Source organism: Heliangelus exortis, chromosome 23 (assembly GCF_036169615.1).
Source record: "Heliangelus exortis chromosome 23, bHelExo1.hap1, whole genome shotgun sequence".
In the NCBI taxonomy this organism is placed as follows: domain Eukaryota; kingdom Metazoa; phylum Chordata; class Aves; order Apodiformes; family Trochilidae; genus Heliangelus; species Heliangelus exortis.
Window position 1 is genome coordinate 7,321,625 of NC_092444.1, and position 13,418 is coordinate 7,335,042.

At 40.5% G+C, this 13,418-nt stretch overlaps 1 protein-coding gene across 5 annotated transcripts in view; it reads left to right on the forward strand.

Moving 5' to 3' along the window:
- CFAP74 (cilia and flagella associated protein 74) overlaps positions 1-13,418 on the forward strand; it is a 60,157-nt gene that overhangs the window by 32,842 nt on the left and 13,897 nt on the right. For all 5 annotated transcript variants that reach the window (XM_071767023.1, XM_071767025.1, XM_071767021.1 and 2 more), the window contains 14 exons: positions 198-300; positions 1,326-1,483; positions 3,373-3,583; positions 3,900-4,103; positions 5,255-5,422; positions 6,135-6,253; positions 6,662-6,728; positions 7,203-7,292; positions 7,710-7,880; positions 8,608-8,767; positions 9,398-9,510; positions 9,690-9,812; positions 9,950-10,071; positions 12,551-12,679. In XM_071767023.1, coding sequence (XP_071623124.1) covers positions 198-300; positions 1,326-1,483; positions 3,373-3,583; positions 3,900-4,103; positions 5,255-5,422; positions 6,135-6,253; positions 6,662-6,728; positions 7,203-7,292; positions 7,710-7,880; positions 8,608-8,767; positions 9,398-9,510; positions 9,690-9,812; positions 9,950-10,071; positions 12,551-12,679 — 1,938 coding nt within the window. The remainder of the gene's footprint in view (positions 1-197; positions 301-1,325; positions 1,484-3,372; positions 3,584-3,899; positions 4,104-5,254; positions 5,423-6,134; positions 6,254-6,661; positions 6,729-7,202; positions 7,293-7,709; positions 7,881-8,607; positions 8,768-9,397; positions 9,511-9,689; positions 9,813-9,949; positions 10,072-12,550; positions 12,680-13,418) is intronic.

Consider the following 13,418-nt stretch of genomic DNA (forward strand, 5'->3'; position numbering starts at 1 on the left):
GAACTTGTAACTTGCTCAGTGCTGTATACTGAAGGGAATTCCAACTGCTCCACTTTACCCAAACCCAGGATGGTAGAAAACACAGAGGTGTGCGGGGAGAATGCTGACACTGACAATTATTTCTTGTCAGGTTAAACATTCTAATACTAAAAACTCCCCAGGATATGAGCCTGAAAGATTTCTCATTTGTTTTATAGGATTAATGAAAAAAATGCAGAGGAAGAAGCAAAAAGCCGGGAGCATATGGAGAGAAGGATGCAAGCTGTGCTCTCCCTGAAAACCAGCATCACTTCCAACAGGGTACTGCTGCTGGGGCTGCTGTGGGCAAGGGAGGCTCTGCCCTGCTAGGCCACCAGGTTTTCATGAAAGTCACTGCAGTTCCACTGCAGATTTGTGTGCTGCAGGGAGTGCAGAGGAGGGCAAGGAAGTGGTGAAGGGCCTGGAGAATAAATCTTACACAGAATGATTGAGGGAGCTGGGACTGTTTAGTGTGAGGAAGAGGAGGCTGAAGGGAGACCCCATCACTCTCTGTAACTACCTGAAAGGACATTGTAGAGGTTGGTGCTGGTCTCTTCTCACAGGTAGTTATTGTAGAACAAGAGGGAATGGCTTCCAGCTGACCCAGGGTAGGTTTAGACTGGACATTAGGAAAAACATTTTCACAGAAAGAGTGGTCAGACACTGGAATAGGCTGCCCAGGGAGGTGGTGGAGTCACCATCCCTGGATGTGTTTGAGGGCTGTTTAGATGGGGTGCTGGGGGATATGGTTTAGGGGAGAACTTTGCAGAGTAGGGATGATGATGGACTTGATGATCCCAAGGGCCTTTTCCAGCCTGAAAGATTCTATGATTCTAATAAGCTGTCTGAAAACTCATCCAGAAGTATTTCCAGTTATTTGGATCCCAGTGCAGAAACACTTCATATGGAGAAAACAAATGGAAGAAAACCAGCTACTTAATTATTTAAATAATGCAAATTAAGAATTTCTGAGCTATGCTACTTTGCTGTTCTACTTATGTTCTGTAGAAGCTGAAGGAATACTCTTTATTTAACACTGAGTTGATTAGAACTGTATCCTTTCACATTGCTTCATTGAGTAGCACTTCAAGGGCAGGCTAGAAGGGTAAAGAAGTGGCCCTGACCTAGTTGGAGCTTTCTGCATCTCAGCACACCATGGTTACTGTGTATATTAATCCCAGGAAGTTCTAGTTCAGAGAAATCTACCACAAGTTTATCCTTAGATAAGGGGGAGCAACACTAGACTGTCTGTTTTATACTCTTTAATGTGTGAATCAAAGCTGTAACTGGTTTGTATGGCTTCATAGGAAAAACTCCAGACTCTCCAGGCTTGGAAGAAAGCAATGGCCCTTGAAGCAAAGAAGCAGGAGGTGAAAAGGAGAGAAGCTGTCCTGGCAGAAGGAGGCAATGTTGCCAAGGAAATTTTTCTCCGTGAACGCCTGCTAAAGCATGAAAAAGAGAAGCAGTAAGTGTTCACATCCACCTCTCAGCTGCTTGCTGATGCTCATGGAGGAATATGTTGGAGCTCTTCATGGGACTCTGAAAACTGAACATCCATGATGCTGACTCAGGGCAGGGCACTCACTCTTTTACTCTGTGAGGGATATTTGTGTGGTCTGCTGTAATTGACTTGTACTTCTAGTTTGGATGTTATTCAGAGAACTGAAGTTAGAAGCCCATGTGCTAAGAATAGTGCAAAGGTAAAACTACTGCTGGAGGGAAATCCAGTGATCCTAAACTGGATGCCTTCAGTAACTCTGCTTTCCCTGGGGACTCTTCCTATAAAAAGTCTGTGGAAGATTGTGCTGCAGTAGGGTCAGGAGTGGACTCTCCTTTGTGCTTTTTTTGATTGAAATTACTCCTCTGCTTTTGTAGTAAAGTTGATGGGAATGTGTCTGCATCTCATCTATTCCAGTGCAAAGTTTAATTATTATTTTTAACCACTGATGAAGATGAATTTGAACTAAGACACCAAAGAGAGGGTGCCTGGGGTATGTGTTTCTGCATGTTGGCTCTGCTACAAAGGCAAGAACTTGTAGCAAATATTAGAGATTTAATCAGTAAAGGTTCAGTTAAGTCATACATTTTGATTAAATAAAGGTTCGTCCTTGATAGCTGCATAACACCACTTCTGCCATCCCTAAATATGTTCTAAAAATCATGTTAATAAAATTACCACATCAGTTTGTAGAGATCTGCTGGAAATAGCTCACTCTGTTCAAGTTTAATCCTTTTCACATTCCTTGCTTTCTCTTTTTCACTGTTTCCCTTTGCAGGCCAAGGGAGATCACAGTCTGTTAGCCCTAATGCTGGCTGTGTCATGTTTCTCACAGCAGTTCCTTTCTAATTTCAGCTGCAATCCTGCTAATCTGCTGAAGAACTGCTTAGTTATTTCCTCCAGGGCTCTCTGCCTTTCTCCTTTTCTGTGAAGGGATATTCTCAGTTTTCTTTGACTGTATTTCAGCCTGAATATGTATTTATGAATTATCTGCAAAAGAAAATAACTCTAATCATGAAAATCACTGTCATTAATTTTTATGTCCCCTATAAAGAGATTTATAAAGACAATAGCTGGTCACAGGAAAAGGATTTATACTTAGGGCAGAAAGACCTGAGAGTCAGGAGTCCTGTGTCCTGTAACCATGATTAATTTCTTTGTACCATGATTTTCCAAAAACATATAAACACAATGCCATTTATCTGCTGCAATGGGGTTCAGCATTAAAGTGCTTCAGTAGGCAGGAGCCTGGGTGTAAATGAGGTGATATTTTCTTTGCTCCTATTTAGACTCAGTAATTATTTATATGGATAGCTGAAGAGGTGCAAGTATTAAAAGACATCATTAGTGTGGGTAATATTTGTTGCAGAAAATTGGGTATTAAAGTGCTGGTATTAAATCTGAGATTAAATTATCTGCTGTCACTTTGGTCACACTACCCAGTGTGTCATTGGATATGCAGTTGTACAGAGCTTTGAATTCCTCTCCTCCACACTTTTGTCCTTACCTGTAACTGCTCTTCCTCCCTTGATTAAATCCCCTGGGTTTCAGGTAGGTGTTTCTCTATAAATACCTAACTAGGTTAGAAAAATTATCTAAAAATTCTTTGTTTTCAGTAGCAATGACTGATATGCTCTGTCAACTCCTCAACTTCTAAAACAGTAGAGTGAGTATATTTAGTCTGCCAAAATGTATAAATAGCCTCTGAGTCACCTGTGCCTTGACACAAATTACCACTGCACCCAATTTGAAGACCTTCCATTTAGCTTAAAGCCTCATAAGGAAATGGACTGTAGTTAATATTGTTCACAGGCAACCAGGATGGGCTTAATGTTTCTTACAATATCTGATTACAGAGCTTTTAGAGAACACCAAAAATTAAGAAAAATTGAGATTGTATCTCGAATTTTACAAGAAAAAGCTTCCATTCACAAGCAGAAAAGAAGTCAGTCTTGTGCTAAGGAAGTTAAGGGTGGTGGCAAACCTGGGAGTTCTTTACTGTGGAGAATGAGAACGTGGCAATACATTGAGAAGACCTGCACACCTTCAGCTGCAGCTTGGCCACAGGTAAACAAAGGCCTAAGAATTTACTGGCTTGAGATTCATCTTTGTCAAAGGTGCAGGGCACTGAAGTCCTTTGCCTGTGAATAGCACAGAATAGCACAGGCTGCACCCAAAGAGAGACAGTACAGAACTAGTGGGGAATAATTTTCCAGCCTCCTATAGTGTACAGTTAATATCATATTGATGCTTTTAACATAAGGTTTTGTCTGTGTTCAGTGTCTTAAGAAAGGATTGACTTAGGTTGTCATCTGTGACAGAAGAGATCTTCTCAGAAGTGTTAACTGTTGAAGTAACTGTCTTCTGTAATTATATCTTCAAGATTCAGGTTCCTTCACAAAAGTCATGGTGCCCTCCAAAAGCTTCTTCCTCATCTGGTGAGAGAAGAGCATCTGTAGGAGAGACTTCTGAAAAAAAACCTCATGAAGTGTTCTGTGAAAGTGGTGAAGATGAGGATAAGGGGGACAAAATCCTCATAGAACCAGAACTGCCTGAACCTTTGAGTCAGGACTATGGCTTGCAAGAGGTAAATGTTGTGCTATCTCTTATTAGAAATAGAAAATAAATCAAAATGCACATGAGATACTCTTGTGATTAGGAAAGTTTCATTTTCTTCCCTAGTAGTTGAAGATGAAGTGCTGGATTTTATCACCCTAGAGCTATTCAAGGTCAGTAGAATGGTTTTTGTTGCTGGCTTCACAAAGTCATCTCACAGTTGGAGAACTTGGTCACATTCCAGAAGGCTGGGAAAGGGATAACATAAATCAGTATTTTTAAATGTGAAAATTATGACCTCAAAAGTGAGGCAAGTGCTGTTTTTGGAACCTTGCTTAAAAACAATCATTATTTTGCAGTTAACATGCAGACTTTATTACCTAGCTGTAGAGATACAGATGTGAGAACATCATCAGAGTAATTGCTGTTTCAGGCACTATTCTTGTAGTGTTTGTTCTCTTAAAGAGAAAAGAATATTTCAAGTTAATTCAGAGATACCTGACAACACACATCACATCATATTTACTCACTGGAGTTTAAAAGAAGCTAAACATGACTTTCTGTTGAGTTGGCAACACAGATTGCTTTGTGTGGAAACAACTCTATCCATAACATACCTGGCAAAGCAAAGCAAATCTCCTAGCACAGTAATACTGCTCTGTACTCTAAAGAGAAAGAAATAATGCAGTCATGGAGTGGAATTGTGTAGTTAGGATCCTGAATGTTATCCCAAGGTATACTTGTATCTTCTGCTTTTTTGGGATGTAGAAGATCTTTAGAAGCAGACTTTATAACCAAGCAAAAAGAGATTATGTCAGTACCTATTCCTTTACTTGCATGAAAAAAGCACTGCTCCCTAACTAGAATGTTCCTGTGAAGTTTCCTGATTTTCCTCTGAATGAGTCTTTGTTTAAGTAGTTGATGGGGAAGAAGTCAAAGTGCAGAAGAGCTAACACTGCCTTTAAACCTACAGTGTGGGCTGGTGAGAAGCTACAGAACAGACAGCTCAGAATAAATTAAATTCCTTGTATAGAAGTGGGGAGGGTGAGTTTGATCTGGAGAGGAAGCAGCCAAGGGCTGTCCAGACACCAAGGGATTCCATGTGCAAACTTCCTACTTTCAGGTGTGGGGTCTGTGATCACACTTACAGTCATGCTGGGGTTTGCTGATGTTCCTTACCAGATATCTGAAGAAGTGGATGCAAAGCAGCTGGCTACGAAGGTAGTGGGAAAAGAAAGATTTGAGAGAAAAACAGAGGAATTCCAGACTGGAATTCACAAGCAAAGAGTGTCTGGTCGTGAGTTGAAGGGATGTGCTTTCTACAGCAAACCCAGCTGCATTCATTTCAAGGTTAGTGGCCATTCTGCATGGGATGTGTAAAGGTGATGTATGTACTTACTCTATCTACAGACCAGTGTCTTGGTCAAAATTCTGTTGCACTGGGAAGAAATTAAGAAAAAAAAATTTTTGAATTTTTAAACTGGTCTTTAGTCAAACCAGAAAGAGTACTTGCCTTTTTCCCTAGCAATCTCTTAGGAAAGTTATAGTCAGATTAAATAAATCATGTAGTTTTACTACTTAGGTCTAAATTATAAAATACTTTCTTAGGGGAATTTAAATACTGTGAGAAAGGTCAGAAAATTATGAAGCACCTTAATAAAACTGTGTTCCATGCTTTTTAAAAGGGAGTGTACCTTTTACTTACATATTGTTTGTATTTCCATTATTACTCTACAGTTATGTTCTTAAGGAAGTCAGGACTAGAGTCCAGTTTGGAAGAGCCTATCACAGTGCACAGGTCATTTCCAGTTCTTCAGCTTTGTGCCTGAGCTGTGCACAAAGCCCAGATGTGAAGCCTGAGCTCCTGGCTTTACAGGCTGTTTTGAGAGGGCTTTTCTGTGGCAAGACAATGCTTTAGGGGTTTACACACACTTTGCACAAAGGGCTGGGATCCCAGCAGGGATTATGGGCACAGCTATGGGGAAAGGAGTTGGTTTTGCCACTGCATGTGTAAATGCTGCTTAATGTAATGCCCACCACCTGATATGTTTGGTGTTCCAAGGATTTTGATGTTGGTCAAATCTACAAAAAGAAGATTGTTTTGATAAATGCATCCTACAGTGTTAATTACTGCAGACTAGTGGGAACCAGTGAGTGGCTCAAGGACTTCATCAGTATCCAGTGAGTAAAATTAACTCTACAGTAGTTCCTTGTTTTCCCTTTGTACCACAGCAGATGTAACCAAATTCTGTAGTAAATTAAATAGATTTCAGTAAAGACATCTAAATTATTACATTTCATTTGTGTGGTGAGGAACTGAACTATGTCTGAGAGTTGAGGAGGAAGAGGCTCACTGAGATGGGCTTAGGACAACTGTCCCACAACAGCAGCTGCACCTGCCTCTGGGATGTTACAATTGCAGCAGTGTTCTGCAGCTTCTCATTAATCTGTCACTCATTCTGACTTTCCAAAGCATTACATCTAAGTTGGGGGGAGTGTGGAATTTAAATCTGCTATTGTTACCAAAATAGGAGCTGTGTGTTTCACACATAGGTTTAATTTGGAATTTTATGTTAATTATCTCCATAGTTTTGATCCACCTGGCAAAATAGCTGCTGGAATGTCCTGTGAAGTAGTGGTTATGTTTAAGCCAAAGGTAAATGCACCTGAGTGCTAAATTACACAATGCTGAGAATCCTTCTATAATCCACTATCTGATAAAAAACATTATTAATTTGATGTCTTAACTGTTAGCAAGGGAGCAAACTACCTTTCTATAAGAGGTACTTGGACAGCCACGTGTGTGTGTGTGTGTGTGTGTGTGTGTGTGTGTTCAAGATCCTTTAAAGTGTAACCAAGCATATTCTAAGGACACGTTTTAGAAAAATGCCTCATTAAGTATTCTTGGTGTGTTCTTGAAACTTTCTCCATACAGAAAGAGTTATAGTATTGCCCAGGGGAAGTTAGCCAGGCAGTTACCAAAGACTGTTTGAAAGTGGAAATGTTGAATCTGGAGAGAGACATTTTAATGTTACTCGAAGAATAAGTGAAAATTCACCAGACTGTATAAGCTAAAGCTTTGCAAAGTACTTGCATTGGTTTTGTTTGTTGGTTTTTGGGTTTTTTCTAGGTAGATGAAACTCTGGAAGGAGAAGTCCTGTTTATGGAACAGACAGGTTCTTTTTCTGTTCCATTGAAGTGTACAGCCAAGAGATGCATTGTAAGTGACTTTCCCACCTATGTTCAGAGTCAATTTAACAACAGTAGCAGAAAAAATGAGATAGCATAAATATTATTGAAAATACTTTGCAAGAGGTGGCTGGAGAGGAGCTGTCTTGTGCTTGTAATTTTTGGAGCTTCCATCCCAGACTGCAGTCACTTTTTATCTTCATGCAAGCTGCTATGATGGACAGAATTCAATGTTTTTTTCCATTTTCATATAATGGACTGAGCTCGAAGTGGCACTGTTTTAATGAGTTGGCTTCTACAAAAAGGCAGAAGGATGTGAACAGTTTATATTGTTATTTGATACTGTCTTAGAAATTAACTTCAAAGTTCTATTCTTGAAAAGGTGGATGCTCATTGAACTGATGTAGCAATCTAGCACAGTAGTAATTAATGGTTTATCTCCTCACAGCTGGCACTAGATAAAGAGCTCATTGACTTTGGCAGCCATGTGGTGGGAGAGACAATTTCACAGACCATCAAGCTGACAAACAGTGGAGCTTTGGGAGCAAGATTCAAAGTTCAGATGTCAGCAGGTGACAGTACTACATGCAGAGCAACAGCAAAATCTTCTGAAGGAATGGTAGGATCAAAAGCATTTCCCCAAACTGATGGAAACATTCTGCTTTGCAAAGAACAGCTCAGGTTGCACGGGACTCTGGAAGATCTGGTCCAGCCTTTAGTAGTTTGTTTGGCTTGATGTATCTTACAGTCTGTTGGACCCCCACATATCACAAGAGAAATTTAAAACCAGTACTTGGGGGTGAAGGAAGAAAGAAAGTGTAATTTTGTTTCCAGTGGAAATTCCTGGGAGGCAATGAGGCAGAGACTGTTGAAGAAATGAACCAAAATTCAGGTGCTTGGTGCAGATCTGACAAAACTTGTGGTGTTAGACCTGATACCAATTGCTCCCCACAGTGTGCTTCAGCTGGCACTGAGGGATCCTAACAGCTGTACTCCTCCACCTAGCAGACAGTTTTAAGTGAAAAACACTTAGAAAGCATGCACAGCATTGTTGTTGTATATTGGCACTGTGGGGCAGATTTGAGAAGACTAAAGAGCTTAAGTCTGGAGATGTACTTGCTGCCTTTCTAAATAAATTGTGCATTTTATTCTTTAATTGGGGAAATCTTCAGATGAAAAAAAATAAAAAATCCCACATCAACCACCCACCCACCTTTCTCCATTTATAATGTGGAACACTTGCAAGAAAGCACAAGTCTGATTTGCAGCTGCCTGATAAAATTGGAGCTAGTGCAAGCTCTATTAACAGTCCCAGCAGAAAATGTTTTTTCTGTGTTTTCTCATAGATTACTCAACATTTCAGTGAGTCTGTCTCTGAAAAGAAAGTCAGCAATAGTCCTGTGACATCTGTAGAAGAGAATGACCAAATTTATCCTGACCATGGTGCAGGACTGACCTCCTGTGCAGCCCAGAGGATGGAGCCACAGCTCAGCAATGGTTCCACAGGTGAGATGTCTGTCAGGAACCTGGCAGCTCCATTTCTGAGCATCATCCATTTGTAGAGCTTCCTGCAGTGAACTGTGCAATCCCATGTGCAAAGTTACTCAGTAAGTTAAGTAGTTCCTCATTCTAGTAGTAGGGTTATGTTTCTTTGTATGCTGCCTCACAAAAAAAAAAAATGACTGAAGTAATATTCTGACACCATTATATCAAAAGCAGCAGAGAATCTTATCTCTCACCAGGGATCAACAGTTCAGTCAGAACCCAACTGCTTACAGAAATGGCAGCATTGTTACCATTTGTGTCTCAGCAACTGAATACCCATGTCTCAGAATAGAAATGCACATGACAGGTTTCTTTTTATAGTCTGTAATTCTAGGAACAAGGAAGCAGAAAGATGAACCTCCTCAGACATTTTCTATCCCATCCCTAATATTTACTATGTGTTTAATAAAACCCAGTTTTGTAGAATAAATACTTTCTTAATTTCTTTACCTATATTCTTTAATATTTCTTTTATATATTGATCATTCCAACTGCAGGAAACTAGATGTTTCATGAGAAGGTTGTGGGTTGCTGATGCACTCATCCAGTGTTTTGTGGGGTTTTGTTTATGTTGGGTTTTTTTTCCCCCAGAACAACTTGGTCAAGATGCACTGAATTCCAGATCAGACCAAAATGCAGATAATGCAGATAATTTAGTGCAACTTTCTCCTGAAGAAACACCAGTTGAAATTATGCTTGGAAAGGTAATGAAGATCCTGAGGTACAGGCAAGGTTTTCACTAAGCCTTTGTCAGTCTAGCTACAAAGTGACTGTAATAGTGTTTGTAGAGCTTTAGTATAAACTGCTTCTTTATTTCAAAACAGTTGATAGCAATTTACAGTAATACAGTCAGATTTTCATTAAAAATGTATTTCTTGTTTAGGTTACTGAAGGTGAAATCGGACCCTTCAGCTCAGTCAAACTTGAGGTTTTATTTGTCCCAGCTGTCCCTGGGGATGTGCAGGCAGAGTTTGTGATCACATTTGACAACTCCAGCTGCAAACCAGTGAGTGATATTGTGCAAAACTTGCCTCAAAACACTGTAGCCTTACTCAGCTGTAGGTTATAGCACAAATTCCTGCCCTGTCTAGATCAGTAAGAATTTAGCAATAATGATGATACTCTTGATTTTTATATTGACAGCTGTGCTTCAGTGCCACCGGGGTCTCAGCTGATGTGCCAGTCTGGGTGTCCAACCCCAACATCGATTTAAAGATCTGTATGTATGACCGGCTGTACCAGGACTGCCTTGTCATTCACAGCAGGTCAGCTGCCCTTGCCTTACCAGCTGCCTTCCCTAGCTAAAAAATGTGACTGTAAGTCACCAGGTGATGTCTTGAGGGCCCCTCTGACTGTCTTTAGGTGCTGGGTGTCTCCCCTCCACCCAGTGCAGTCACAACTGAATGTTCATTTGATCAGTTTGCATTTGAATAGGCTGGGGGCGGCTCCCTGCCAGGGTGGGGGAGAGCTTGGGTCTGTAGGAAGCATCCATTCTAAACCTCTTACCAGAATTACAGACTGCAGAGATGCTTCACAGTTGGAAAGAAATGAGTAAAGCTGTTATCTCAGAAATTCAGCTTACAGATATGACAGGCACAGGTTGTTATGTAAGTGATTTTACTTGGTCTAGATAACCCAGGGATAAAACGTCTAAGTATAGGAGCAGAATAACTCTCCTAATGAAAACTTAACATTTCAAGGGGATCCCAAAGAGAGAAGCTGTCAAATTGCTTAGAGCAAAACTTCTTAGCTTAGGGAAAAATCCTCCTGATCCTTTGCCAAGTTTCACAAAATTAAGAGCACTTAATATGTAGCATACTGTCCTTAGAGCCTTGACAAATCAAGCCTTTGATTTATCACCCAGTTATCCATAGTTAGGAAAAATTGTCTTTGTTATACTTTGAATTTCAGCTCAAATGACTGTATTTCATGTGCAGCAATATTCTTACAAATTTCTGCTCCAGTCCCTAAGAAGCTATAGAAAAAAACACAAACACCTTAAGCTTGTAGCAAGAGATTTCTTTAGATTTCTGGGGCAAAATCTGGCCCAGACCTGAGGGAGATGATAAAATAGCCACCACTACACAGGAACATCTAACAGAACAACAGAAAGAACTTGTCGGTGTCTTGTTGCTACAACCTGTAACATTGTAGTCTGCAGCATTAGTAGAAGATTAGGTTTTCAAGTTAAATAGATGGCTCCGGTATTTAAGTGCCCCAGCAAGCTGTGTAGAATTGCCAAATGTTTGGTTTGTTTTCAGTTTGGGTTTTGTTTTGTTTGGGTTTTTTTTCTGGTCACATAAGAAACAGTAATCAGGAAGCATAAATAAGCAGCATAAAGGGTCAAAGTATCTTATCAGAATCCTGTCAAATATAAATCACTTTGAAATGTAATTTCTTTGGGAGGTTATAATCTGCACTGATTTAATGAAGTAGTATATACTTCTCTTAAATTGTCAACAGTCAGAAATCATTCCAGGCTCCCAGTACCACATGCTATAGCTGTTGATTTAGAGCAAACCATCTGGACTGACAGCTTGTTAACCAGTCCAAGAGAAGGAAGATGACAAGTTGCAATATTTGTAAATTGCTTGGCAATTTTGCACATAGCCATAAAATTCCAAAGCCTAGTGAGGTTTGTGGTTATCACTGTGTTATAGCAAGGCAAAAATTCAGTAAGGAGGGAGTTCCTAGTGGCCAAAATGCCATTCTTAGGATCACAAGTTTTAGCTGAGGACCTGACAGTACCAGCTTAGCCACACTTATGACTTCCAGCCTGCTGGAATCTCTACTGTTAGAGAAGTTACAAGACATCTGTGAATTCACATCGATTTAAAAGAAGTCACCATGGTTTTGGGGGAGGAAAAACCAAAAGCAGCAGTGCTCTCAGTGCATAAGACAGCCCCCCACACACTCTCCCTTAGTCTGAGGGTTTTTTTCCCTCATTTACAGGTTTAATTTTTGGCAGCGTGGGTTTTGAGATGATTATGATGATAATGAGGACGAACAGAACTCACAGACTGGGCTCTTGTTGATGTTTTAGGCGTTCTGTGCTCTTTCAGGTTCATTCTTTCAATCCCCCTGCAGGCTGGGACTGGAAGTGCTTGTCAGCCCCTCCAGCAGCACGGGGGTATCCTTGGCCCCTCTTGTGAGTCCCTGGGCTTCATTTTCCTGTCTCTCAGATGGAAGAAGAAGTTTTCATTTGTTGTATCCCACCCACACCAGTTGTTACATGACCTAGATCCAGCATTACAAGATGGCTTTTCCTTTCCTATCTTGAGTGGGCTCTGTGCTGCAGCCAGGCCCAATTAGGTGTCTCAAACATTACATGAGTCATTCCTATTGATTCAGACAGAAGGAATGTATGTGAGGAGCAAATAATTAGCTGGTATTTCATGGTAATTTGGCTTTGACTTTCCTATGACCTGACTTACCACTGTGCTGCACTTTGGTAATTATATTCCAATCAGCTGTGTACATTGCTGGAAATACAGCTGGGTTTACTTACAGTGCTTCCAAAATCTTGTTTTCTATACTTATCTTAAAAGAGAATACAACTGTGTGATTTTGCTGTAGCAGTTTTACATGCCCATCATTTTCAAAGGAAGCTTGAAATAGTTATAATTGTAATGCAGAGCAGAGAAGCAAGGTGGGGGGCAGGGAGTACCAAACCCCAGGGGCAGACATTGCTGAGATGGATTATGGAGCCTCAAAACCACCTCAGCCCCTCTGGTCTGTTTGCAGAGCAAAAACCATGCTACGTTTGAAGTTTGAAGTCTGCAAAGAACTGAGCAAGCACATGGAGCTGCTTCCCAAAACAGCTTTCATTCAAGCTCAGTCATCCTTCAGTGCACAACTGAGGTTTCTGCCAAGGTAACCAAACAAATTCATCTTTTCAGCATTTAGGACAATATCTGTCTGTGGCTGTCAGTGGAAAACCTGAGCAGGTCCAAGTTTTTTCTCCCTCCACACTGTAGCAGGCTGGACTTCACACTGCTGGTGCCAGATGCTCAAGGAGGAAATTAACTTGGACCAGATACCTGTGAGGAAATGCTTTTCCTGTGGTGAGAGCAGCAGTGTGAAAATCTTAGCAGTTGCATTCCTGGTAGGCTGCTCACATTTCTGTGGGGAAGTTATTCTTATACAAGAGAGAGGTTTCTGGGCAGGTGGTTATTTCATGGATCACTGACTCCATAAGTTCTGGCCAAGAACTCCTGTTCTTGCTAATGAAGGTAAGAATTGTTGGGCTTCCTGTTTATATCTCTCCTACCCATGTACATTTTTCTCCAAAACAGGGGTGTATTGATCTTGAATTTCACGTGGCATATTACATAAACTCTTCTAAGATGCTAACAGCCTTATCTCAACAAGTTTCTTTTCTCTATTTCATGATATATCTACACATACAAACACAGCACGGTTATAGGAAACAAAGAACTGCAGTTAAAAAAAAAAAAGATGAAAAAGCTCTGTTAATTTCATTTGTCTTACTGTTGCCATTCTAAATAATTCAGCAGGACATCTCTTTGCACATAAAAATTAAATTATATAGGTCCCAAATCTGGTGTGTAGCCAAATACTCTGACAGCTTCTGCACTGGTTGCTGCTGCAA